This window comes from Tachyglossus aculeatus, chromosome 9, assembly GCF_015852505.1.
Source record: "Tachyglossus aculeatus isolate mTacAcu1 chromosome 9, mTacAcu1.pri, whole genome shotgun sequence".
Taxonomy (NCBI): domain Eukaryota; kingdom Metazoa; phylum Chordata; class Mammalia; order Monotremata; family Tachyglossidae; genus Tachyglossus; species Tachyglossus aculeatus.
In genome coordinates this window covers 58,931,656-58,957,927 of record NC_052074.1, presented here as the reverse complement: position 1 = coordinate 58,957,927, position 26,272 = coordinate 58,931,656, and the positions used below count along the sequence as shown (strand labels likewise).

Genomic DNA, 26,272 nt, shown 5'->3' with positions numbered 1-26,272 from the left:
CTGTAAACCCCCAAGCGCTTCGGACAGTGCTCTGCGTATAGCAGGCCCTCAAAAAATACCACTGGTTGTCTGATTGACCTCCTGCATGCAGGGCACTGTACTAGACCCTTGGGAGAGTGCGTCGGAAGTAAAGCGTGCAGTCCCTGCTCCTGAGGAGCTGGCAATCGAGTGGGAGGGCAGGCCGATGTCTCTGAGTTTGTCGATGTCTCTGTAAGAACAGCCTGGCTCTCAAAAAGATGGATACATTTTTTTAAAAAAAAACAGTAAAATGCGGCAAGCTGTCTGGAAGAGCCTGACGTGGAGCAGCATCCATACTGTACGACTATAAATGACTTTGTCTAGTCTTTTTAGTATGGCTTAGTGAAAAGAGCACAGGATTAGGGGGTCAGGAGACCTAGGTTCTAATCCTGCCTCCACCACTTGCCTTATTTGTAACCTTGAGTAAATCACTTAAGTCCTCTGGGCCTTGATTTCCTCACCCATAAAATGAGGATTAAACACCTGGTCCCGCTCTCTCTCGCACGTGAGCTCCATGTGGGACAGGAACCGGGCCTAATCTGATTGAACTGGTATCAACCCCAGCGTTTAGCCCACTGCTTGGCACAAGGTAAGCACTTATCAAGTACCGCAATTATAATTACTGTAGACCTACAGTGGGAGCTGGAGGAGAAACATAGCTTCGACCGTTAATCGATAGAATATATACATAAGGGCTGAGTCACTGGAGAGCCAGAATAATAGACAATAGGTAGACGATAGATAAGCAGACGGAAAAGCAGCGTGGCTTAGTGGAAAGAGCCCGGGGTTGGGAGTCAGAGGGCATGGGTTCTAATCCCGGCTCTGCCACTTGTCTGCTGTGTGACCTTGTGCAAGTCACTTAACGTCTCTGCCGCTCAGTGACCTCATCTGTCACATGGGGATGAAGACTGTGAGCCCCACCTGGGACAACCTGATCACCTTATATCTACCCCGGCGCTTAGAACAGTGCTTGGCACATAGTAAGCGCTTAACAAATACCAGCATTATTATTATTATTAGATAGATACGGAGGAGCCGAGGGTCACCATCCAGATGAGGTGAACTACTGTAAACTGGTGTGGAGGAGACAGTAGAAAGGGGGCTGTTTCTCTTGAGGTGTACCTTCAGGAAGATAGAGAAACCGGGGGGCAGATTCCAAAATACGTTTACCAAACCAAGCGCTTAGTACAGTGCTTTGCATGCAGTAAGCGCTCAATAAATGTGATTGAGTGGATGAAATCTGTTACACTGTACTCTTCCAACTGCTCAGCACAGTGCCCTGAACACGGGAAGTGCTCAACAAATACAAGTGACTGACTGATTGTCCGACACCGCAACGGCAAACACGTCGGTCCTACGTCCAACCGGACCGGACTCCCGTGGGCCCGGCCTTGAAGGTCCATTTGAACTTTTCTGCCCTCCACCAGTGCCAAGAGAGGAAAGGTGGTTATTTCCGTCACAGACGGTCTGCAGGCCGCTGCTGAAAATGAAACATTGCCGTGCCCTCTGACAGGAGTGGTTGTTTGGAGCGGAACATCCAGGCGCTGCTCTGGCTTTAACCAATTTTAGAAAGGCAATTAGCCCTCTCCTCTGGTTATTTTCCTGGGAAAGCTGAGTTCCTGTTCCTGGAAGCCCTGGAGAGATAATTCAGTGACAGAAGAGCTAAGCTGGCTCCCATTGCATCTGTCAAAAGATGCCAAATCAGCACATTTCGGATCGGAGACCATGTTCTCCTCTGAATGGCGTCAGCCATCCCCCAGATAGGGTTTTTTCTTTCAACTTTAAAGGAATAATGTAACGGGGCGGGGGAGGGTGGGGAAAGGGTTCTTTCGATGGGGTGCTGCAGAGCAGCCTCATCCCGTGTCTCTAATGAACTTGGCTTCCCTCTTTGTTTACTTGCTTGTTTTTTCCTCAGCATCATCCATCATGTCAGCAGAGCCCTGGGCCAAGAGGCAGCCCTGAGTCACGACTGCAGCACTTAGCTGAGAGCAAAAATCGAGCCCACTGCAATCTTGGTGTTGACTACATGTGGTAGTTTGCAAAGAGGGTGCTCTGTTTTGAGGGAACTGTTGCTTTGTTTGAAGCAGATGTTCCCTCACCACCGGCGGCATGTTCGAAGCTAAATCCAGCTCTGGACGTGGGCCTCTGGGTCGTAGATGCCCACCCAATGCATCCCCAAAACTTCATGAGCTGGATGCTCACTCTTGTTCATCCTGCGTTAGGCCAGAGAATTTCCAGTCGCGGTTGAAAAGAGCCCATAGGGTGGCTTTCTTGGCCTGTTAGCTCTCTGAAGTCTGTCCTTTCCTCATCTCCGCTTCCCCTCAAATCCCTGTCCCCTCAACACTCCCACACTCAAAATAAAAGGTTGGCAACAATGCTTCGGAGAGAGTCTCTCAATGACAATCTCCTTACAAGGAAAGCGAGTTGTCGGGGAGGCCGAGGGGACCTCGTAAATAAACGCCGAGTGCACCGTCTTAGGGAGAACCTGGGGAATTTAGCAGGGTCGGTATCTCTGGCCAAACATCCCAGGGTGGCCTAGGGGATAAAGCGTGGGCCTGAGAATCAGAGGACCTGGGTTCTAATCCTCACTCCTCCACTTGCCTGCTGTGTGACCTTGGGTAGGTCACTTAACTTTTCTGAACCTCAGTTTCCTCATCTGTAAAATCAATCAATCAATCATATTTATTGAGCGCTTACTGTGTGCAGGGCACTGTACTAAGCTTGGGGATTCAATACCCATTCTCCCTCCTACTTCGACTGAGAGCCCCATATGGGGCAGGGACTGTGTCCAACCCGAGAGATCTGTATCTATCCCAGTGCTTAGAACAGTGTTTCAGCCATAGTAGGCACCTAACAAATACCAGAGAAAAACCACCACCGCCAAATGGAAAGCCAAAGGCCAGTTCCTGTCTCGGGGAGCCAACACAGGGCCACCATCTCAAGGGGAACTGGGATCACTCTGATGGATTCCACATAGCTAGGAGAAGGATTCCTGATTTATTTCCCTGGTGGCCCCTTCCTCTCTCACCCCCAAAGCCACCTTCCTTAGGGAAGGAAACTCACCCAGGGATCACCAGGCCTGCCTTTTGCACTGGGATTTTGGAATAGGCACCAGTGGCGATTAGAACTGTCAGCTAAAATCCAACATGCCACCTGAAGAATGCCAAGAAAGGGGAAGCCTTGTGCCCAGAGGTGGGTGATCACGGATGGGTTAGGCCCACACACAGGCAGGGTGAGAAGACCGCCACCCTCCCACCCACCTATGTAATTCCTAAGGCCGGTGAAGTGCCCAGGTCCATTCCAGAGCCGTCCAGGGACCCTGCAGTGGGAGCTTTCACTGGGCCAAGCTGCGGGGGACAAGAGATGGCGGCAAGGAGGAGGTCCCACAAGCCGCTCCGCTCCTCGGGACGTCCAGGGAGGGAAGAAGTGAGACGGGATCACAATACAGGCTCAGGTGGAATTCCCGCCAAAGGGGAGAGGCAAGTGTGAAGGAAGGCTAGAGCTCCAGGAATAGCCGGCCAGTCGGAATTCGGTGCGGCCCCTTCCCAAAACCGGGAAAAGGGCATCTGGGATTCCGCCTCCCATCACGGAATTCTTTCTGAAGAAACCATGTCTTCGTCCTACTGTGCCTCAGCCATCTCTAATCCTGGAGCGGATTAGGGTTGCCTCTCTGTGGTGCCTCGGGGTAATCAGTAACAACCTTCGAAGCAGAGACGCTGGCAGCCCTTAACATGCCTTTTTTTTGAATGGTTTTCGTTGAGCGTTTACTACGTGCCGGGCACGGTACTGAGTGCTGGGGTAGATACGAGCTAATCAGGTTGGATCCAGTCCACGTCCCACTTGGGGATTACAGTCTCAATCCCCATTTTATAAGAGGTAACTGAGGCACAGGGAAGTTAGGTGGCTTGCCCATAGTCACACGGCGGACAAATGGCAGAGCTGGGATAAGAACCCAGGTCTTTCTGAGTCCCAGGCCTGTGCTCTATCCAACAGGCCAAGCTTCTCTAATTGCCTTTGCTCTTTCTAATCATCAATTGTATTTATTGAGCGCTTACTGTGTGCAGAGCACTGTACTAAGCGCTTAATGGCTACATGTTCGGTCCTTTCCCTCGGCAGTTTTCGCAAATTCTTCAGGTCTAATACAGAGTAGAGGCTAAACTATACAGTGGAAAAAACTCTCCCACAGATACCCACTGAGTCGATTCTCCGCTTCTGATGGACGTAACTGAGAGGAAGAAGAGAAAACAGAGAGTGGAGCTGCAGATTTTCCTTCATCCAAAGAGATGGCAAACTGAAGGACAAAGAGCCAGGAAAACAGTAAGAAACAAAAATGGCTTTAGGAATAAATCGGTGGATTAATTTGAACCGTGGGCAGGTGCGAGGAACGTAATTCAGTAAATGTTTAGAAACTTGCCAGGAAGGAGAAAAATGTGTTGCTTTTGAGATAATTTCCCAGAAGCTTCATAAAAGAAAATTGATTACAGAAATTTAATAAGCAAAACAGAGCCAGAAATATAGTAATCAAATGAGTTTTTAATTACATTTCAGGCAGAAAAAAAATTCCAATTTGTGCTCTTGGGATAAAAAAAAAAAGTCCTGGCAAAATGCTTTTGAAGCTGTAAACTGAAGGAAACACTAATTTCCATAGGAATTGTACTAGCAGGTTTAATTAAAAGACTCTATCAGAACGAAGAGGAGGCTGAGCCAAACTAGAATAAATACGGCAATGTCAGTTTTCACATTGCGTTAACGTTGGGACCAAAGCGCTCGGCAGAGGGAGAAGAAAATGTTCTTTGGGAAGTCAGTCTCGGTGAAATACCCAGAATTTTTGATTACCGCATGAAGAAAATGAGCCGGGGCGGTTTTCATAATAGGACTGTCAGGGCACTTCTGGAAAATCGCATCGCTCTGGTCTAGTGAGGAAAAACTCTGTGCATTCCCCCCTTTGACGACGTGGACTTTTTCATCTTCTGTTGTTGGGGGCAGTGAAGAGGGTAGGGGGTGTCTATTTCACTCTTGCAGTTTCCATAATAGCAGTGCTAATAACAACAATAATAATAATAATGATAGCATTTGTTAAGCACTTACTGCGTGCCAAGCGCTGAACTAAGCACTGGAGGAGGCCTTCCCAGACTGAGCCCCTTCCTTCCTCTCCCCCTCGTCCCCCTCTACATCCCCCCCATCTTACCTCCTTCCCTTCCCCACAGCACCTGTATATATGTATATATGGTTGTACATATTTATTACTCTATTTATTTTACTTGTACATATCTATCCTATTTATTTTATTTTGTTGGTATGTTTGGTTTTGTTCTCTGTCTCCCCCTTTTAGACTGTGAGCCCACTGTTGGGTAGGGACTGTCTCTATGTGTTGCCAATTTGTACTTCCCAAGCGCTTAGTACAGTGCTCTGCACATAGTAAGCGCTCAATAAATACGACTGATTGATTGATTGATTGAGTAGATTTGAGATAGCTTCAACACAGCCAACGTCCCACGCGGGGGTTCCCAGCCTAAATAGGTGGGAAGACGGGTATCGAATCCCCATTTTATAAATGAGGAGACTGCAGTTAAGCGACTGGCCTGAGGTCACTCAGCGGTCAAGCGGCAGAGCAGGGATTAGAACCCAAGGCTTCCGACTCCCAGGGCCGCGCTCTTTCCCCTGGGTTACTCCGTCGTGCGGGCCGCCGTCGGAACTCGAGGCTGCCTCGGGACCAGCCCCACCTCCGCCGTCGGACGGGATCAGGACAGAAGCCCGAGGAACAAGAGATCTTCAAGGCGGTGGGTGGTCCTGCCTGCCGGCCCCGCCTGCCAGGGCCCTTCCTCACTCTTTCAAACTGGCAAACGGCCCAAACTGGAGGGCTTGTTTTGCCTGAGAGTTTGCAAGCTCCCTTTTACGGAGACCTCCCCATCCCAAACCGCAGTGGGAAATACAGCGACTGTATTCTCTGGACTGCAAAATGGGCAGGGGCTGGAGCTTCTTAGGGCAATCGGTGGGTGGGTGAGGCCTGACAGACAGACTGAGAGGTAGTAAAGGGGGACTGCAGAAACCCATCCACCCACAACCACGGCTGGTGAAGGGACGAGCAAAGGGAGGCCCACCCCCTGCTTCTGCCTTCATACTTCCTGCTCTGGTTTCACTGGGCCCCCCACTTCACAATGCCCCCCGCTTGCCGTTCTTCCGCAGCCGCTGCTATTGTTCCCGCTGCTTTTGCGGCTTCCAGCCATTTCCTTCAAATTTCCAACTCGGGTTTCCAGCCAACCCACACGCGGCTCCCCCTCACCGCAGGAAGGGTAGAGTCAGCAGAGGGAGGAGAAACTAGAAGCGGGAGCAGAACCACCAGATCTCAACCGGTCCTTCTTAATGAACTTGAGTCTGAAAGCCCAGGCGGTAATCTCATCGCCACGACCGGGCTTCGGAAATCCAAGGGTAAGACTGTCAGGAAGGTTTTGTAGAAGGGTTGTACACGAAAGTGAACAGAGAAGAGAGATCTAATTTAAGGAGGTCTCTAATTCTCCTCACCCCCCTCTCTTAGCATCTGCCAATATAATAATTAGGGTACTTGTTAAGCATTCACTATGTGCCAAGCGCTGGGGTAGATACAAGTTAATCAGGTTGAACGCGGCCCCTGGCCCACACAGGGCTCACGGTCTTAAGCCCCATTTCACAAATGAGGTAACTGAGGCGCAGAAAAGTGAAGTGACTTGCCCCAGGTCACCCAGCAGACAAGTGGCAGAGCCGGGATTAGAACCCACGCCCTCTGAATCCCAAGCCCGTGCTCTTTCCACTAAGCCACGCTTGCTTCTGCTGTGGTGCCAGGGGCCCGGGGGGCAGCGAGGGGTGGTTTTCAATCTGCCTTTCGTTTATAGTCTCTCGCTTTCAACCTCAGTTGACCAGATTTCGTCTCACAGGGTCTGTCAACAGTATTAGACACCACAGCCAGTGGGGTGTAGCGTCCGAGCAATCAATCAATCAATCGCATTTACTGAGCACAAAGTGCATACAGAGCACTGTACTAAATGCTTGGAAGAGTACAATACAGTTTACATGTTCAATTGTCTCAGCCACGGGCAGGGATCATGTCTACTAACTCTACTGTGATCTCCCAAGTGTCCAGTATACTGCTCTTCCCGTAGTAAGCAGTAAGTGAATATTACTCACTTATTGATCACCCGGTCCTAGCTATAAGATCCTCAGAAAACCATAAGCCACAAATCTTTGGCTTAACAGCAAGCCATAAAACAGACCCCTCTTCAACAAAATTTCAGCTACCCTGATGCATAAAGCCAACGTGAATCTGTTTTGAAATACGTCCACTGTTCATACCTTATTTTCCCTAGTTTTAAGGGTGAGGTGGGCTTTAATGACCAGTTCTGTTCCTTCGACATGAGTTTTCAGTCCTGTGACTGATCCATCGTCCCTGCCGGAGACTGCATCCAATACTCTACCAATCACCTTTCTCTTGTGTCTCCCTGTAGGCGCTGGTGAAGGTGACTGGGAAACTGAGGCCAATGCTGGATTCCGCGGCAGCGAACAGAAGCAAGTGGGAAGAATTGCACCTGAAACAGCTGCTTTCCCAAGCCCCTTCTTCCCCTTCCTCCTCCTCTCCTGGTGTTCCCGGTCCTGCCGGAGGCGGAAATTAAGCCTGACCGGCTCAGCTGCCGTCGGGAGCCGGAGGTGATCGGGAAGGGGGTTCATTCAATCGTATTTATTGAGCGCTTACTGTGTGCAGAGCACTGTACTAAGCGCTTGGGAAGTACAAGTTGGCAACATATAGAGACGGTCCCTACCCAACAGTGGGCTCAGTGGGTTGTGGGCTGAGCCGTGTCATCCTTTTTTACAAGCAACCATCGGTGAGCTGGGGGTGGGGTTGGGTCCTGTGGGTGACAGGAAGTGGTTTTCCCGTTTGGCCTAGATTGGGAACCTGGAACCGGAAGGTCGGGGGTCAGGCGAGGACCTGGAGGCCCACGGAGCACTTCACGTGGGGCTCTTGCGTATCCACAGCGTCCGGGGAAAGACAAATCCTCGACTGCCCCCGGAGAGCGTCCAGGAGGACTGCCCATTCCTCGGGGCGATTACAAAAAGCGATCACGTCGGGCGCTACCCCCGCCGGGAACCGAGGAGGAAACGGGAAGGTGCAGGCCGCCCTCGCCGTCTTATGCCATTTCACCGTTTATGAGCCGAAGTAGGACCGCGTTTGTGCTGCCCTCACCGTGGTCATCGGCCACGTCTCAAGGAGCCCGCTTTGTATTTTACAAAAGTATTTTTTTTTTACAGCGAGACATCTTAGCGACTGATCAGGGCCCATGAAATCGCCCTTCAGAGCCTCTACGTTTTAACGGAAACGAACTTTATCTTTGAAAATATGTCCGCGATTCCCCCCAAAGAAATCCAAAGTGAGAATGCAGCAAATCTGCCCTGGCTGGGGGAAATGTGTATAAAAGTAAAGGCAGTGCAGAGTGATTTGGGGTCCTCAATCACTTCTGAGTGCCCCCGGGGGGGGGAAAGGATTAATGGACTTTAATTAAAGGAGGAAGGGAAGGGAAATCTATAGCTCTCGGGTTCGCCACCCGGATTGACTATGAATGGGTTTTGTAATTGGGGGAAATGTTTTCCCAGCAGAGACGGACGGACGTGTCAAAGGACATAGCATACACTGGTAGAAGGAGAACGACCAGTGGGGGACAGGCAGGTTATCTCCAAAAAGTAGACGGGATGAAGAAAAGGTGATGACCCTTTGACCCTTGAAGGTGAGAGGAGTGTGTAATGTTTGCTTATCTGAAAACTCAAAAAGAGGTGCTGAGGGAGAGCAATAGTTTTGTGGGGAGCGGGGGTCTGTGTTAAGGAGAGCGACGTGACGGAGCCCTATCAATCCATCGGTCGTATTTATTGAGCGCTCACTTTGTGCAGAGTACTGTGCTGAACACTTGGGAGAGTACACTATAACAATCTAACAGTATTGGTAGACTCTTTCCCTACCCACCGTGAGCTTACAGGTCTAGAGGGGGAGACAGGCATTAATATAAATAACTGACTTACGGATACGCACGTCCGTCCTGAGGGTCTGAGTGAGGGGGGAAATAAAGGAGCAAATCAGGGTGACACAGAAGTCCCTGGAAAACGGCATTGCTGGGGGCCATTTCCAGCTGCTCCCCGGGGAAGTTGGGAGAAGTGATAGCGGAAAACGAGGGGGAGGAAACTGCGGCAGAACACGAGGCGAGAGAAGGCTGTCCAGATTTATGGTTTTTATTACGCTAGATTTACAAACCGACACGGCTCTGTAGGAAAATGGCTTCAGCCGGGCCGTCTCACCCCATTGCAGGGTGGAGCCGGGGGCGGCGGGGATGAGAGAGACCCTCCCCGCCTACCCAGGCTGGAAGGACGATTAGATGGCGGCAGCTCTCGGAGCCACCGGAATTGCCCGTGACCACAGCCCGTGATGCCGCCTTTTTACATCACAAAAGGGAACTGAAAAACCACCATGGGAGGCAGAGATGAACCCGAGTCTAGACCCCCCACCCTCAGTGAATAAAGAGGCCGGGGCAGGCCAGCGCAAGGAGACACCTGAAGCACGTCTAACGAACGGGGTGGGGGAGCTCTACCTTAGAAACAGACCCGGGCTCCGCATGCCGAAGCTATCTCGACTGTTGATACTGTAAATTGCTAAGTGAAACCTAATTTATAGCTCCAACCCAACAGCTCCCACCCAGGGTTGAGTTTCCCTCTCCTCTCTCTTGGCTTCGCTGCCCGGTTGCCAATAGCAACATCCAGCGGTAGCAAGGGGAGTTCAACCCCATTGCAACCTGCCATCCGGCGGGGGCCCGGCTACGTCAACCATCAATCAAGTGGCGGTCGGTAATTGCCCCCATCCATTTCTCCCGTCTCGCGCTATCTCTCCCATTGGGGGTCAGAATTCGGGAACTGCTGACTAACGTCGAGGTGCCCTGCTCCTTCATGGCGGTAAAGCGGTAGAAATGGAGCGGAACGGGTCCCCCCAGCCTCAGCGACCCAGGATTGAACGCTGAAGTCTTCAAGTCTCCAGCACGAACGATTAAGGGAGCCTTGAAGTTTTCCTATATTTTGTCTGGGGTGGGGTTGGGGGGGGGGGGGGCGAACATAATGATCTTTCGGTCTCTTCAGGACTCTGGATTTTTTTTTCTCTTTTCAAATGTGATGGAGTGGGTTTTCCCCAGGACCGCAAAATTTCCAGTGGTTCATTTGAAGAGTGGCAGCTGTTTTTGGTGTGTTCTGCGGTTTCAAAAATGAAAGCCTCCCTCGGTTGAGCCCGGGGAAGTCTAGGGACCCACAGCGGGCTGGCATAATCTAATGGGACTGGTGGCGAGCTTTGAGTCCGTTAGAGTTGAAAAGGCATTAACGGGCCGCCCAATAATAATAATAATGATGGCATTTGTTAAGCGCTTACTATGTGCAAAGCACTGTTCTAAGTGCTGGGGTGGGGGATACGAGGTGATCAGGTTGTCCCACGTGGGGCTTACAGTCATCATCCCCATTTTACAGATGAGGTAACTGAGGCTCCGAGAAGTGAAGTGACTTACCCAAGGTCACACAGCAGACATGTGGCAGAGCCAGGACTCGAACCCATGACCTCTGACTCCAAAGCCCCTGCTCTTTCCACTGAGCCACGCGCCCAAGAGGCGGCTTTGCCTTCAGTTAGCTCCCTATTGATCCAACTGCCTCTTGGCCCTTGCAGCTGCGTACCTGGCTTTTGACTTTTCTTACCCTCTCCTCTATCACGTCTCCACCTAGAAAGGGAAGGATGGATTTTAAAAGCCAAGCAAACGGCCGGCTGGCAGTATTGGGTGTACTTCAAAATCTTTCATCGTCTTCACTGAATTTACTGTCAGACTAAATGTTTTGGAGGGTCTTTTCAAAAAGGGACTGAAAGCGTTTGCGATCCTGATCACCCGACTACCCCTGGGGGATGGCCTAAGTTTTTTTGCTTTTGTTTTTTTAAATTTGGGAAACCGCCAACTCTCAGTGATGATGTAGAATTTAGAAGGCTAAATTTTGGAAATGAATCCAAGTCAAACGGATGAGCGCTGTGTCTCCGTAAACCTAGGCCTTCTGCTTACGCAGAGGGCAGTGTCAAGTTAAATATCACTTTTGGGTTTCGTCGAGGTAAATCACAACCATCGCTGAAAAGCAGCGTGGCCTGGTGGATGGAACCTGGGCCTGAAGTCAGAAGGACCTGGGTTCCAATCCTGGCTCCACCATGTTTCTGCTCTGTGTCCTTGAGCAAGTCACTTGGCTTCTCTGTGCCTCAGTTACCTCATCTGTAAAATGGGGATTAATACCCTGAGCCCCTTGTAGAACAGCGAGTGTGTCCAACTGGATCATTTTGAACCTACCCTGGGGCTTAGTAGAGTGTCTGGCACATAGTAAGTGCTTAACAAATACCATAAAAAAGTACTACCAATACTATAGGAAGTCCTTCAATACTTATTTCCTTTGGTGTTTAAACTATAGTACAAAGTTGATTGGACAGTGAAGTTTTCACTTGCTTTGACACCAGATAAGAGAACGATTGGGTTGACTCTGCTGTGGAGAAGGCATTTTTTCCTCCTGGTGTATCTCTGGAGGGCAATTTCTTTTCAGGGAAAGCCTCTCAGGAAGGCTTAAAATGTCAACAAAAAACTATTTAGATGAAAACATTACAAAAGACTTCACGAAAGTTGTGAGCACCACATCTATTTGGATTGCTTTAACAGCAACGACAACAACAAACACGCCCCCCCCCAAAAAAACTGGGAGCCTAAATTAAACTGAAGATTCATTAAAACCCCAAGTAAAATGGGGATCAAATACCCATTCTCCCGGGATGTCAGACTGCGAGCCCCGAGTGGGACGGGGACTGCATCCGATCTGACTGCCTTGTATCTACCCCAGTGCTTAGTTCAGTGCCTGGCACAAAGTAAGCGCTTAACAAAAACCGCACTTATTACTGTTATGTATTATAATTCAGCATCATTTAGGGAACAAAACTGTTGGGGAATTTAGGATCCCAGTTGTAGCATCTGCACCGAGATAGCATGGAGAATCAGGAACTGCCTGTGGCATCTGCTCCTACCCAGAGGCGTCTTTTAAGAACCGAGGTATCAAGAAAGATAAAACCCAATGACGATCCGGTCTGTCAAGTGAGAGAGCAGGAATGTCACAGGCTTTCTATGCGGGTGGAAATAAATGATGAAATATATGCCACAAAAATAAAACAGTCTGGCACAAGAGACCGCAGGTTTTCATCACGAACGAATGAATCTACGGTACCTGATTATAAACTTACGATGTTGAGTCACCCCACCTTTTCAAGAGCTGGTCGTTTTGTAATTTAATTTTGAATGTCCTACGCCTATCTAGCATCGCATCCAACAGCGGCGTGGAAAATATGTCTTAATCTGATTATCGGTGTAGGCATGTTTCCTCAGACACATGCACTCCTACCTCGATAATATATTTACTTTCTTAAGTAAATGAAGTTATGTGCCGTGAAAATGCGTAATTCGAGGCTGTCATTTATCTCCATCCATTTCTTCGAATGTGCCTTTACGTCACGATGTTTGTTTTGCCTTGGCTTTTCAAACGGCCCAGATTCATCTGGATTTCTCTAAACATTCTGCGTGGTTTGGAAATAGCAAACTAGGTTTTGTTTGTTTGTTTGGCCTCCTCCCTACAAAAAGTCCCTTCTCCCTTTTTTCTCTGGGTTGAATCACTCAGAAGAGCCATCCTTCGTGATTGGCTTCCTGGGTATTATTGCAGCACACAAAAAACCCCCAGAATCTGTCTTCAGTTCAAGGCTCCTGAGCTCCTTCCCTTTGGGTGGATTCCTGGGGCTAATCATCATCATCAATCGTATTTATTGAGCGCTTACTGTGTGCAGAGCACTGTACTAAGCGCTTGGGAAGTACAAGTTGATGTGACATATGAATGGCCCACTGAAGGAAGGGTACATTCTAGCAATGCTGGGCCATTTCATATGTAAGTAACTTTGAAGCCAAACAGTTTTTGAGAGCTTGCAATGAGAACTTAACATCTGCTGGGGGGAGATTTTCAAATAAAAATGCCCGGTGTTCGAAAAGAACCGGAATAAAGGTTTGGTGTTCATTTCTCTAGAGCAGCATGATTTAAGGGGCTGAACTGGAAACTGGTTTCAGAAATTCAGATCATAACTCTTGGACCGGAGGGTTATGTGACATTCTAGAAGAGAAAAAAAAAAATCACCATTTCTTACCAGGATCTGATGTCTGGAGGTCGAAGAGCCATCTGCTCGGTGCCGGCTTACTGGACTGTAAGCTCGTCGTGGGCAGGAACGTGTCCGCTTATTGTTGTACCGTGCTCTCCCGAGAGCGCAGTACACCGCTCTGCACCTGTAAGCGCCCAATAAGCAGCACGGCCTAGTGCTCGGGAGTCAGAGGTCGTGGGTTCCAATTCCGCTCCGTCACCTGTCTGCTGGGTGACCTGGGGCGAGTCGCTTCACTCCTCCGGGTCTCAGTTCCCTCACCTTGCATCTACCCCGGTGCTTGGCACCTAGTAGGCGCTTAACAAACACCATCATCATCAAAGCGACTTGGCTCGGTGGAAAGAGCGCAGGCTTGGGAGTCAGAGGTCGTGGGTTCTAATCCCGGCTCCGCCACTTATCAGCTGTTTGACTCTGGGCAAGTCACTTCACTTCTCTGTGCCTCAGTTCCCTCCTCTGGAAAATGGGGATGAAGACTGTGAGCCCAATGTGGGACAACCTGATCACCCTGTATCTCCCCCCGTGTTCAGAACAGTGCTTGGCACATAGTAAGCGCTTAACAAATACCAAAATTCATATTATTATCCAGTGGGAGATGAGGCTGGAGGGTGTTATTTTATTTTACTTGTACATACTATTCTACTTATTTTTTTAATATATTTTGTTTTGTTGTCCATCTCCCCCTTCTAGACTGTGAGCCCGTTGTTGGGTAGGGACCATCTCTACATGTTGCCAATTTGGACTTCCCAAGAGCTTAGTACAGTGCTCTGTGCACAGTCAGCGCTCAATAAATACGATTGAATGAATGAATGAATGTGAGCCCCCCGTGGGTCAGGGACTGTGCCCAACTTGATTACCTCCTATCCCCAGGGCATAATAATAATAATAATAAAATAATGGCATTTGTTAAGCGCTTACTATGTGTGAAGCCCTGTTCTAAGCACTGGGGGGATACAAGGTGATCAGGTTAAAACAGTGCTTGGCACATAGTAAGCGCTTAACAAATACCAAATTTATCATCAAGTGGGAGATGAGGCTGGAGAGAGAGGCCCCCGTGGGACAGGGACTGTGCCCAACTTGATTACCTCTTATCCCCAGGGTCTAATAATAATAATGGAATTTGTTAAGTGCTTACTATGTGCGAAGCCCTGTTCTAAGCGCTGGGGGGGATACAAGGTGATCAGGTTAGAACAGTGCTTGGCACATAGTAAGCGCTTAACAAATACCAAACATTATTATTATCAAGTGGGAGATGAGTCTGGAGAGAGTGAGGCCCCTGCGGGGCAGGGACTGTACCCAACTTGATCACCTCCTATCCCCAGGGCCTAATAATAATAATAATAATGATAATAATAATAATAATAGCATTTGTTAAGCGCTTACTATGTGCAAAGCCCTGTTCTAAGCGCTGGGGGGGATACAGGGTGATCAGGTTAGAACAGTGCTTGGCACATAGTAAGCGCTTAACAAATACCAAACTTATTATTATTATCAAGTGGGAGATGAGGCTGGAGAGAGTGAGGCGCAGGGACTGTACCCAACTTGATTACCTCCTATTCCCAGGGAATAATAAAAATAATAATAATAATAATAATTAATAATAATGGCATTTAAGCGCTTACTATGTGCAAAGCCCTGTTCTAAGCACTGGGGGGGATACAAGGTGATCAGGTTAGAACAGTGCTTGGCACATAATAAGCGCTTAACAAATACCAAACTTATTATTATTATCAATCAATCAACCGTATTTATTGAGTGCTTACTGTGTGCAGAGCACTGTACTAAGCGCTTGGGAAGTCCAAGTTGGCAACATCTAGAGACAGTCCCTACCCGACAGCGGGCTCACAGTCTAAAAGGGGGAGACAGAGAACGAAACCAAACGTACTAACAAAATAAAATAAATAGAATAGATATGTACGAGTAATAATAAATACGATTGATTGATAATATTAAACAAGGTGATCAGCGCCTGGCACATGGGAAGGGTTTAAGCCGTTGTATACTTAGAATTATAATAAATACGATTGATTGATAATATTAAACAAGGTGATCAGCGCCTGGCACATAGGAAGGGTTTAAGACGTATACTTAGTATTATAATAAATACAATTGATTGATAATATTAAACAAGGTGATCAGCGCCTGGCACATGGGAAGGGTTTAAGACATTGTATACTTAGTATTATAATAAATACAATTGATTGATAATATTAAACAAGGTGATCAGCGCCTGGCACATGGGAATGGTTTAAGACGTTGTATACTTAGTATTATAATACAATTGATTGATAATATTAAACAAGGGGATCAGCGCCTGGCACATAGGAAGGGTTTAAGACGTTGTATACTTAGTATCATAATAAATACGATTGATAATATTAAACAAGGTGATCAGCGCCTGGCACATAGGAAGGGTTTAAGACGTTCATCATCATCAATCGTATTTATTGAGCGCTTACTATGTGCAGAGCACTGTACTAAGCGCTTGGGAAGTCCAAATTGGCAACATATAGAGACAGTCCCTACCCAGCAGTGGGCTCACAGTCTAAAAGGGGGAGACAGAGAACAAAACCAAACGTACTAACAAAATAAAATAAATAGAATAGATATGTACAAATAAAATAGAGTAATAAGTATGTACAAACATATATACAGGTGCTGTGGGGAAGGGAAGGAGGTAAGATGGGGGGATGGAGAGGGGGACGAGGGGGAGAGGAAGGAAGGGGCTCAGTCTGGGAAGGCCTCCTGGAGGAGACGTTGTATTATTAACAATAATAGCGATAAATAGGAAGGAGTGAGGGAGTGACCGAATGACTAGACGAAGGGAGGGCGCGACCTAAAATGGAGGCGGCCGCCTCAGCCGCCAACATGGAGGAGGCCGGGCCGGTGACTACATTTCCCAGAGATCCGCGCGGCCGCCCGGGCGCGGGGGGCGCTGGCGCCGGGCGCCGCGGGGCACGCCGGGAGTTGTAGTCCGCGCGGGCGGTCGCCTTGGCAACGGCGAGGAGGGTCTCCTTGGCAACGGCGAGGCGGGCCCGGCGCGATGGCGGGCATCCCCGACGGGGAGTTCACGGCGGCGGCCTACCGGCTGATCCGCGACGGGCGTTACGGCGAGGCGGTGCAGCTGCTGGGCGGGTCCCCGTCGCGGGGCCCCCGGGGCCCCCGGGGCCGGGCCGGCCTGTCGCTGCTGGGCTTCTGCTACTACCGGCTGCAGGAGTTCGCGCAGGCCGCCGACTGCTACGAGCGGCTGGGCCGGCTGCGGCCGGAGCTGGACCAGTACCGGCTGTACCGGGCGCAGGCCCTCTACAAGGCCGGCCTCTACGACGATGCCACCCGGGCCGCCTTCCTGCTGCACGACAGCCCGGCCTTCCGCGCCCGGGCCCTGCGCCTCAGGGCGGCCATCAAGTACGGCCAGGGCGACCTGGCCGGGGCCCAGGGCCTGGTGGAGCGGCTGCTGAGCGGGGAGACGGCCCCCGAGCGGGAGGAGGCGGAGGAGGAGGATGAGGACAAGGACAGGGAGGAGGAGCGGCCCCCCGACGGCTCCCACGCGGCCCCGTCGTCGACGTCCAGCGTGGCGTCCCCCGACGGGGCCGACCCCGACGGGCAGGTCAACCTGGGCTGCCTCCTGTACCGCGAGGGCCGGTTCGACGAGGCCGGGGCCAAGTTCTCCGCCGCCCTGCAGGCCTCCGGCTACCGCCCGGACCTGGCCTACAACCTGGCCCTGGCCCACTACGGCGGGCGGCGCTACGCCCCGGCCCTGAAGCACATCGCCGACATCATCGAGCGGGGCATCCGCCAGCACCCCGAGCTGGGCGTGGGCATGGCCACCGAGGGCATCGACGCCCGCAGCGTGGGCAACACCCTGCTGCTGCACCGCACCGCCCTGGTGGAGGCCTTCAACCTCAAGGCGGCCATCGAGTTCCGGCTGCGCAACGGCGAGGCCGCCCGCGAGGCCCTCACCGACATGCCGCCCCGGGCCGAGGAGGAGCTGGACCCCGTCACCCTGCACAACCAGGCCCTGATGAACATGGACGCCCGGCCCAGCGACGGGTTCGAGAAGCTGCAGTTCCTGCTGCGCCAGGACCCCTGCCCGCCCGAGACCTTCGGCAACCTGCTGCTCCTCTACTGCAAGTACGAGTACTTCGACCTGGCCGCCGACGTCCTGGCCGAGCACGCCCACCTCACCTACGGCCACCTCACCCCCTACCTCTACGACTTCCTGGACGCCACCCTCACCGGCCAGACGGCCCCCGAGGAGGCCTTCCTCAAGCTGGACGGGCTGGCCGGCTCGCTGACCGACCGGCTGCGCAAGCTGGCCAAGCGCGTGCAGGAGGCCCGGCAGCAGCGCCGGGACGAGGCCGTCAAGCGGGCCGTCGACGAGTACGACGAGACCCTGGAGCGCTACGTCCCCGTGCTCATGGCCCAGGCCAAGATCTACTGGAACCTGGAGAACTACCCCGTCGTGGAGAAGATCTTCCGCAAGTCCGTGGAGTTCTGCAACGACCACGACGTCTGGAAGCTCAACGTGGCCCACGTGCTCTTCGTGCAGGAGAACAAGTACAAGGAGGCCATCGGCTTCTACGAGCCCATCGTCAAGAAGCACTACGACAACATCCTCGACGTCAGCGCCATCGTCCTGGCCAACCTCTGCGTCTCCTACATCATGACCAGCCAGAACGAGGAGGCCGAGGAGCTCATGAGGAAGATCGAGAAGGAGGAGGAGCAGCTCGCCTACGACGACCCCGACCGCAAGGTCTACCACCTCTGCATCGTCAACCTCGTCATCGGGACCCTCTACTGCGCCAAGGGCAACTACGACTTCGGCATCTCCCGCGTCATCAAGAGCCTGGAGCCCTACAGCAAGAAGCTGGGCACCGACACCTGGTACTACGCCAAGAGGTGCTTCCTCTCCCTCCTGGAGAACATGGCCAAGCACATGATCATGCTGCGGGACAGCGTCGTCCAGGACTGCCTCCAGTTCCTGGAGCGCTGCGAGGTCTACGGCCGCGACGTCCCGGCCGTCATCGAGCAGCCCCTGGGAGCGCCGAAGCTCCACGGCGGCAAGAACACCGTCACCTACGAGGCCCGGCACCTCAGGGCCCTGATGTACGAGATCGTCGGCTGGAACGGGTGACGGCTCCCCCGGCCCCGGGGCCCCGCTCCGCCTCCTCCCCTTTCGCTCCGGCCGGACCCGGGGGTCCCCTCCCGCGTCCGGGCAGGCTGCCGTTCCCCCCCCTCCGTCCCCGCCGCCCGCCCGCATCCCGTCGCGTGTAAATGTCGTACGTCGTGCTCTGTACCTTTATCGAAGTGAAACGCGTCGATGATTAAAAAGGCTGTTTCTGTTTTTTTTGTTTTTTTAATTTTCCCATGAAGCCCGACCCATCGGGCCGGGTCGGGATGTCGAGAGGCGGTGTAAGAGATCTCTTTTTTTTTTTTTCTCATTTGTTGGTCTTACGGTGTTTGCTGAGCGCTTCCCATCTGCCGGGCGCCGTTCTAAGCGCCGGGGTGGATGCCAGATCGCCAAGTCCCCCCCCTTGGGCCTCGCGGTCTCAGTAGGAGGGAGAAGAGGTGGCGAGTCCCCATTTTACCGACGAGGCGACCGAGACCCAGAGAAGTTCGGCGACTCGCCCAAGGTCGCACCGCAGGGGAATGGTGGTGCCGGGGATTAGAACCCAGGGCCTCCGACTCTCAGGTCCGGGCCGTTTCCACCGGGCCGCGTTGAAGCCGGCTCGGTACCGGGACTTGATCTTTAAGTGGGCTTAGAACGCAGCGCCCTCGACTTGCCCGTTTTTCTAAGCGATAAAACGAAAGGAGGGGAGAGTTAAAGATGTTTTGCCAGAACCACAAACAGGCCTGGCGGGGAGGGTGAGCGGTAGCGGTGAGTAGGCTCCGTCCGGGTTGACGGGGTGGGGCGGGGAAGATTGGGGAGCAGATTCAGACCGATGACTTCCTTCTTCCCTCCCCTCCGTTCAGATTAGCCTCTGATCCCTCCTGGGTCTCGACATGACTACACCACAGCTCAGGCTCTGGCAGGAAGACGGGACGCTTTGCCTGGACCTGGAGTTTGAAGGAGTGGGCTCGTCTAAACCCCTTCCAATTTGTTCTACCGGTCCCCCGGGTAAGGCAGCGGGCACGAGGATGGCCACTGAGGAAGCCACATGCGATGTCAGACATTAATAGCGGGCGTATAGCCACAGGCTCGGGACCCGGGACTAATGGACACCCTCCCGCCACTCCCCCCACAAAAATTCTAAGGGTTCTGCAGATGCTGGCGCAAGAACAAAGCTAGCAAAGGTCCAGGCTGGGTGTGAGGGCGAATCACCGCCCCTCCCCGAGTTGGACCCACCTGGTCAAGGGTTTCTCCCCCCCCGCCACTGACCCAAAATCTGACTAATCAGAGTAATTATGGCATTTATTAAGCGCTGGGGCGGATGCAAGTTTACGGTGTCGGACACAGTCCGCAGTCCCCGTCCCATACGGGACTCACCAGTTCCATTTCCCCATCGCGCGGATGAAGGATTAAGCGACGTTAAGCGACTTGTCCCAGGTCACACAATGAGGCAGTGGGGGGGATCCGGGACTCGAACCCAGATCTGATTCCCAGCCCCGTGTTCCTCCCCCATGTCCAAGCTCAGGCTGGCTTTTCCCCAGTCGGTCGAGTGATTAATTGAGCGCTTACTGTGTGCAGAACACTGTATGAAGCGCTTGGGAAAGTCATTAGACACGATCCCTGCCCATGAGGAGCTGCCTGGCTTGCTGGCCTCTGGCCGCCTGGCACGCTGCCGTTCGGGCCCCCAAGGCAGCGATACCGGGGTGGTGCCCGTTTCCTTCGCACACATGACTGTGCCAGTGAAGGTCGGCCTGCAGCTAAGTCTCCAGGGCCACCGTGGCTTCCCCGGTTCCCACCAGAATTCCCAGTTTGGCTGGAATCATTTAGGAGCTCCCCGTTCTGAAGGATTCCTGCTCACTTATGGGGACTGTGTTTATTGTTATATCGGACTCGCACAAGTGCTTAGTACAGAGCTCTGCATTCATTCATTCATATTTATCAAGCGGTTACTGTGTGCAGAGCTCCATACTAAGCGCTTGGGAAGGTACAATACAATAATAAACAGTGACCATCCCTGCCTACAACAAGCTCACAGTCTGAGTGGGGAGACAGACATCAGTACAAATAGACATCAATCCAATAACAGTAACAGCTCAATAAATACGATTGATTGCCTCCACACTGCCCTACTATTACCCTCTGTGTACGCAAAGTACCAGGTCACAGCAAAACTTAAAGGTTTAAGTGCAGAGAGGTGGGGATTTGGGGAGCTCTTTACATCTCCGACCCCGGCTTTCGGAGACATTTTCCCCTCCCGCCCACAATAAACCACTGTTTCCAACCCAATTAAATGTCTTTAAAGTTTACTCACCGGGAGGACGAGCAGAATGGTTTTCACTCGATATTTTATTCCGTTGAAGACTTTGCCTTCCTGCTAATAATAAAAGTGTTTTTTTGTTAAACACTGGTTTGTTTGTTTTTTAATGGCATTAGTTAAGTGCTTACTATGTGCCAGGCACTGTACTAACTGCTGAGGTAGGCACAAGGTTATCAGGTTGGACCCAGTCCCCGTCCCACATGGGGCTCACAGTCTTCATTCCTATTTTCCGGACGAGGTAACTAATAATAATAATAATAATAATAATGTTGGTATTTGTTAAGTGCTTACTATGTGCCAAGCACTGTTCTAAGCACTAGGGTAAATACAAGGTAATCAGGTTGTCCCATGTGGGGCTCACAGTATTACTCTCCATTTTACAGATGAAGGAACTGAGGCCCAGAGAAGTAAAATGACTTTCCCAAAGTCACGCAGCTGACATGTGAGGGAGCTGGGATTTGAACCCATGACCTCTGACTCCCAAGTCCGGGCTCTTACCACTAAGCCATGCTGCTTCTCTAACTAAGGCACAGAGAAATGAAGGGACTTGCCCAAGGTCACATAGCAGGCAAGTGGCGGAGCCAGGATTAGAACTCGGGTCCTCCCGACTCCAAGGCCCATGCCCTATCTACTAGGCTACTTCTCACTACGTGCTAAACCCTGGGGTTGTTTAGCGCTATATACTAATCCAGATAACAATATAAGCAGGTCACACCCGGTGTACAGTAATAGCAGTAACAGCAAATGGTAATAGCTTATCAAAATAATAATAATAATAATAATAATGGCATTTGTTAAGCGCTTACTATGTGCAAAGCACTGTTCTAAGCGCTGGGGAGGATACAAGGTGATCAGGTTGTCCCATGTGGGGCTCACAGTCTTAATCCCCATTTTCCAGATGAGGTAACTGAGGCACAGAGAAGTTGAGTGACTTGCCCAAAGTCACACAGCTGAGTGGCGGAGCTGGGATTTGAACCCATGACCTCTGACTCCAAAGCCCGGGCTCTTTCCACTGAGCCGCGCTGCTTCTCTAAAATGCTCCAGGATGGTCAGGGAGATAAAGCAGTTTCCTGAGAGACTCCCAATCCCGTGTTCTTTCCAAACTGTTTGTTCTTCCCTAGCAAGGCTCCTCTGCTCTCCCTCCACCGCCTCCCTGATGGGGCTTTCGAGAGTTGAGGGGATCTAACCCTGAAGAGCTTCAATCTCCAAGACCTCCATCTGGGAGGTCGTGTGTTCAGGGGGTGGGTGAAGGTGAAAAGTCAGATGCGCGGCAGACTTACTTTCTTCTCTCCGTTCCTGGTCGGGCAGTGAAGGCTACCTACTGGAAGAGCGATTCGGCTGTCTGCAGGTGCATCACCGGGCCATCTGCAAAAATATTAGCACACATCGCAAGAATTGTTGTATTTCAGAGGTCTCCCTTAGAGCAAATATTCTCCATTATAACCGGGCAGTAGAAGGACTTTGGCTTTGAGTCTCTCAAGAAGTTGCCTTATCTTCCTGACCATTCATTCATTCATTCAATCATCATCATCATCAATCATATTTATTGAGCGCTTACTATGTGCAGAGCACTGTACTAAGCGCTTGGGAAGTACAAAATGGCAACATATAGAGACAGTGAGCGCTTACTGTGTGCACAGCACTGCACTAAGCGCTTGGGAAGTACAAATAGGTAGCATATAGAGACGGTCCCTACCCAACAACAGGCTCACTGTCTAGAAGGGACTAAACACTGGGCTGGATACAAGGTAATCAGGGTACCCCACATGGGGCTTACAGGCTTAATCCCCATTTGACAGACGAGGTAACTGAGGCACAGAGAAGTGACTTACCCAAAGTCACCCAGCTGACGAGCGGCAGAGCCGGAATTAGAACTCCTGACCTCTGACTCCCTCTTTCCACAAGCCACGCCGCCCTGGAGCCTTTTGACCAGCGATGACTGTTGGCTATTTTTTTTTTCCAATTACTCCTGCCATAATTACAGTGCGTTCTGCCCTTCAGGGGAAGGCCTCCAGCTGCCAGCCTGCCAGAAATTTGAGAATGAGCGAGCAGGTGAAGTGAAGACGGAACAGAGATTTAGCTATGTGATTTACCTCCCGCCCCACCTTGAATCCCCCTTGATGTCCAAATCTCGGTAGTTAATCAAATGCTGCTGCCGTTAACAACAAAACCGGAGTAATGGATGCCAGATCTCCTTCTAAGTTCTACCACCAAATTCAATCTCTCCTTTTGGTTCATTTTTTTTTCTTTTTAATGCAAAGGAGGAAAGGATACATTGACTTCCCGGATGGCAGAGCCCCGAAAAATCAAGAGCCATCCCCACTTTAGGGATGGCTTTCTGCCCTCGCTGAGGTACTTTTCTGCCTTCTACGGAGTTTATAACTACGGTGAGTCTATGGGAGGTGATCAATCAATCAATTCCTGACTGTGGGCTGGTCGGGGGCAGGGAATGCATCTATCGGCTCTGTTAAATTGTACTCTCCCAAGTGCTTAGTACGTCATCATCAATCGTATTTACTGAGCGCTTACTGTGTGCAGAGCTCTGTACTAAGTGCTAGGGAGAGGATGATATAACAGAGTCGGTAGACAATTTTCCTGCCCACGACGAGTTTACGGTCTAGACGGGGAGAAGTAGTAATAGTATTTAGAATAGAATAGTAATAGAAGCAGCGTGGCTCAGTGGAAAGAGCCTGGGCTTTGGAGTCAGAGGTCATGGGTTCAAATCCCAGCTTCGCCAACTGTCAGCTGTGTGACTTTGGGCAAGTCACTTAACTTCTCTGTGCCTCAGTTACCCCATCTGTAAAATGGTTATTAAGACTGTGAGCCCTCCTTGGGACCACCTGATCACCTTGTAACCTCCTCAGCGCTTAGACCAGTGCTTTGCACATAGTAAGCACTTAATAAATGCCATTATTATTATTATTATTATTATTATTATTATTATTATTATTATTATTTAGCATGGTTTAGCAGATAGAGCACCAGTCTGGGAGTCAGAAGGTCATGGGTTACAGTTCCAGCACCACCACTTGTCTGCTGTCACTTCCGGCACTTAGAACAGTGCTCGGCACATAGTAAGCGCTTAACAAATACCATCATTATTATTATTATTATTATTCTCTGGGCCTCAGCTACCTCATCTATAAAATGGGGATTGAGACTGTGAGCCCCCCGTGGAACAGGGACTGTGTCCAACCCTATTTTCTTGTATCCACTCCAGCGCTTAGTACAGTGTCTGGCGCACAGTGCTTAACAAATACCACAATTATCATTATTATTATTATTTGAGGCCCAAGAATAATCCATGTGTTCTCCTATTTCAAATGGTCAAGAGCTTGACTTTCTCAGCAAATAGATAATAATAATGACGGCATTATTAAGCGCTTACTATGTGCAAAGCACTGTTCTAAGCGCTGAGGGGGTTACAAGGTGATCAGGTTGTCCCACGGGGGGCTCACAGTCTTAATTCCCATTTTACAGATGAGGGAACTGAGGCACAGAGCAGTTAAGTGATTTGCCCAAAGTCACACAGCTGACAAGCGGCGGAGCTGAGATTTGAACCCATGACCTCTGACTCCAAAGCCCGGGCTCTTTCCACTGAGACACCATCATCATCATCATCAATCGTATTTATTGAGCGCTTAATAAGTGCAGAGCACTGTACTAAGCGCTTGGGAAGTACAAATTGGCAACATATAGAGACAGTCCCTACCCAACAGTGGGCTCACAGTCTAAAAGGGGGAGACAGAGAACAAAACCAAACATACTAACAAAATTAAATAAATAGAATAGATATGTACAAATAAAATAAATAAATAAATAGATAGAGTAAAAAATATGTACAAACATATATACATATATACAGGTGCTGTGGGGAAGGGAAGGAGGTAAGATGGGGGGATGGAGAGGGGGACGAGGGGGAGAGGAAGGAAGGGGCTCAGTCTGGGGGATGAGGGGGAGGAGGGGGAGACACGCTGCTTCTCTATGTGTGTGCCAAGTGCTGTTCTAAGCTCTGGGAGAGCTGCATGCTGAACGGTTAAACTACTTGTAGGTGCTTCTTTTTTCTTGAATTTTGACGCCCAGAAATGGTTACCCTTGAGAAGTTCCGAGAGGCCGGAGGTGGCTGCGGACATGCGATGTGACTGAGGCAGAGTTGTGACAGTTTATTCAGTCCCTGGTTGTCCCAGCAGATGTCAGCATGCGGACACACAATCTTCCAACATTCCCGCCCTCTCGGGAGGCGTCTAAGGGGAATAAAAAAGGAAAAAAAAAGGTTGGGACACTGGACAACCGATTTTTAACCGATTTTTCAACCGGGGACTGATCCTCAGGAAGGGCATCTTACCTCCTTCCCTTCCCCACAGCACCTGTATATATGTTTGTACATATTTATTACTCTATTTATTTATTTTACTTGTAAATATCTATTTATTTTATTTTGTTAGTATGTTTGGTTTTGTTCTCTGTCTCCCCCTTTCAGACTGTGAGCCCACTGTTGGGTAGGGAATGTCTCTATATGTTGCCAACTTGGACTTCCCAAGCGCTTAGTACAGTGCTCTGCACACAGTAAGCGCTCAATAAATACGATTGATTGATTGATTGATTGATAGTGGGTAGAGCACTCCCTGGAAGTCAGAAGGTCGCAGGTTCCAATCCCAGCCCCGCGACTTGTCTGCTGAGTGACTTCTCTGGGCCTCAGTTCCCTTTTTTTAATAGCATTTATTAAGCGCTTACTATGTGCAAAGCACTGTTCTAAGCGCTGGGGAGGTGACAAGGTGATCTTCTAGACTGTGAGCCCACTGTTGGGTAGGGACTGTCTCTATATGTTGCCAACTTGTACTTCCCAAGGGCTTAGTACAGTGCTCTGCACACAGTAAGCGCTCAATAAATACGATTGATTGAAGGTGATCAGGTTGTCCCATGGGGGGCTCACAGTCTTAATCCCCATTTTACAGATGAGGTAACTGAGGCCCAGAGAAGTGAAGTGACTTGCCCAAAGTCACGCAGCTGACAATTGGCAGAGCTGGGATTTGAACCCCTGACCTCTGACTCCAAAGCCCAAGAAATTTTCAACTTCAAATTTAAGTCTAATGCACATATCACATCAGGGGAACCATTTGTCAGCAGGGTATACAGAAGGAACAATTTCTTTACTCGCATCTTTTTTTTTTTCAAGCCTCCACCGGGAGAAATCATATGGCTGAATTTACGACCTTTGTTTTTTTAAAGCTGTGAGCCCCCCAAAACCCAACAAAAGATCCCTCTGTGAAACCTGAAGCTCTAGTCACTGCTTTTCTAGCTGATGCAATTTATATGTCATATGTTTGCCTGCGATAGAGCCACAGCAGGCTTCTGCCTCTCTTGGTATTTCCGTCTGTTCCCAGGCGGAAAAAAAAAAATCCTCTCGGGAGTTGCGCTTAATGTATTTTGCTCCCGCTTCTATTAACCTCCCAGTCTTTTAGGCTCGCAGCATCTATTCCAGGGGAGAGGGGAGGAAAAACTTCCGAGGAGAAAATTTACTTACAGAAAATTAAATTCTCTACTTGTAGTCCTGACCTGGTAATCAAGTTTGAGG

At 50.4% G+C, this 26,272-nt stretch overlaps 2 protein-coding genes and 1 long non-coding RNA gene across 3 annotated transcripts in view; 2 read left to right on the top strand and 1 right to left on the bottom strand.

The window, feature by feature from the left end:
• PDE11A (phosphodiesterase 11A) overlaps window positions 1-7,661 on the top strand; it is a 113,978-nt gene extending 106,317 nt beyond the window's left edge. The window contains 1 exon segment of the mRNA XM_038751899.1: window positions 7,497-7,661. Within this exon segment, the coding sequence (XP_038607827.1) occupies window positions 7,497-7,661 (165 nt within the window).
• An 8,619-nt stretch (window positions 7,662-16,280) lies between these two features.
• On the top strand, window positions 16,281-18,510 carry LOC119932286 (tetratricopeptide repeat protein 30B-like). The gene has a single exon (XM_038751383.1). It carries the CDS (start codon window positions 16,314-16,316, stop codon window positions 18,402-18,404), a length of 2,091 nt encoding a protein of 696 aa, XP_038607311.1. The 5' UTR covers window positions 16,281-16,313; the 3' UTR covers window positions 18,405-18,510.
• Window positions 18,511-22,542: 4,032 nt separating this feature from the next.
• Window positions 22,543-26,254, bottom strand: LOC119932013. The gene is made up of 3 exons (XR_005452277.1): window positions 26,222-26,254; window positions 24,791-24,941; window positions 22,543-22,720 (listed from the first exon to the last, which is right to left on the bottom strand). It is a non-coding gene; the product is annotated as an uncharacterized LOC119932013 (long non-coding RNA).
• Between the last annotated feature and the right edge of the window lie 18 nt (window positions 26,255-26,272).

Bases quoted from the DNA above. Each gene is read 5' to 3' on its own strand.
- LOC119932286 (XM_038751383.1), top strand. From the start codon at position 16,314: ATGGCGGGCATCCCCGACGGGGAGTTCACGGCGGCGGCCTACCGGCTG.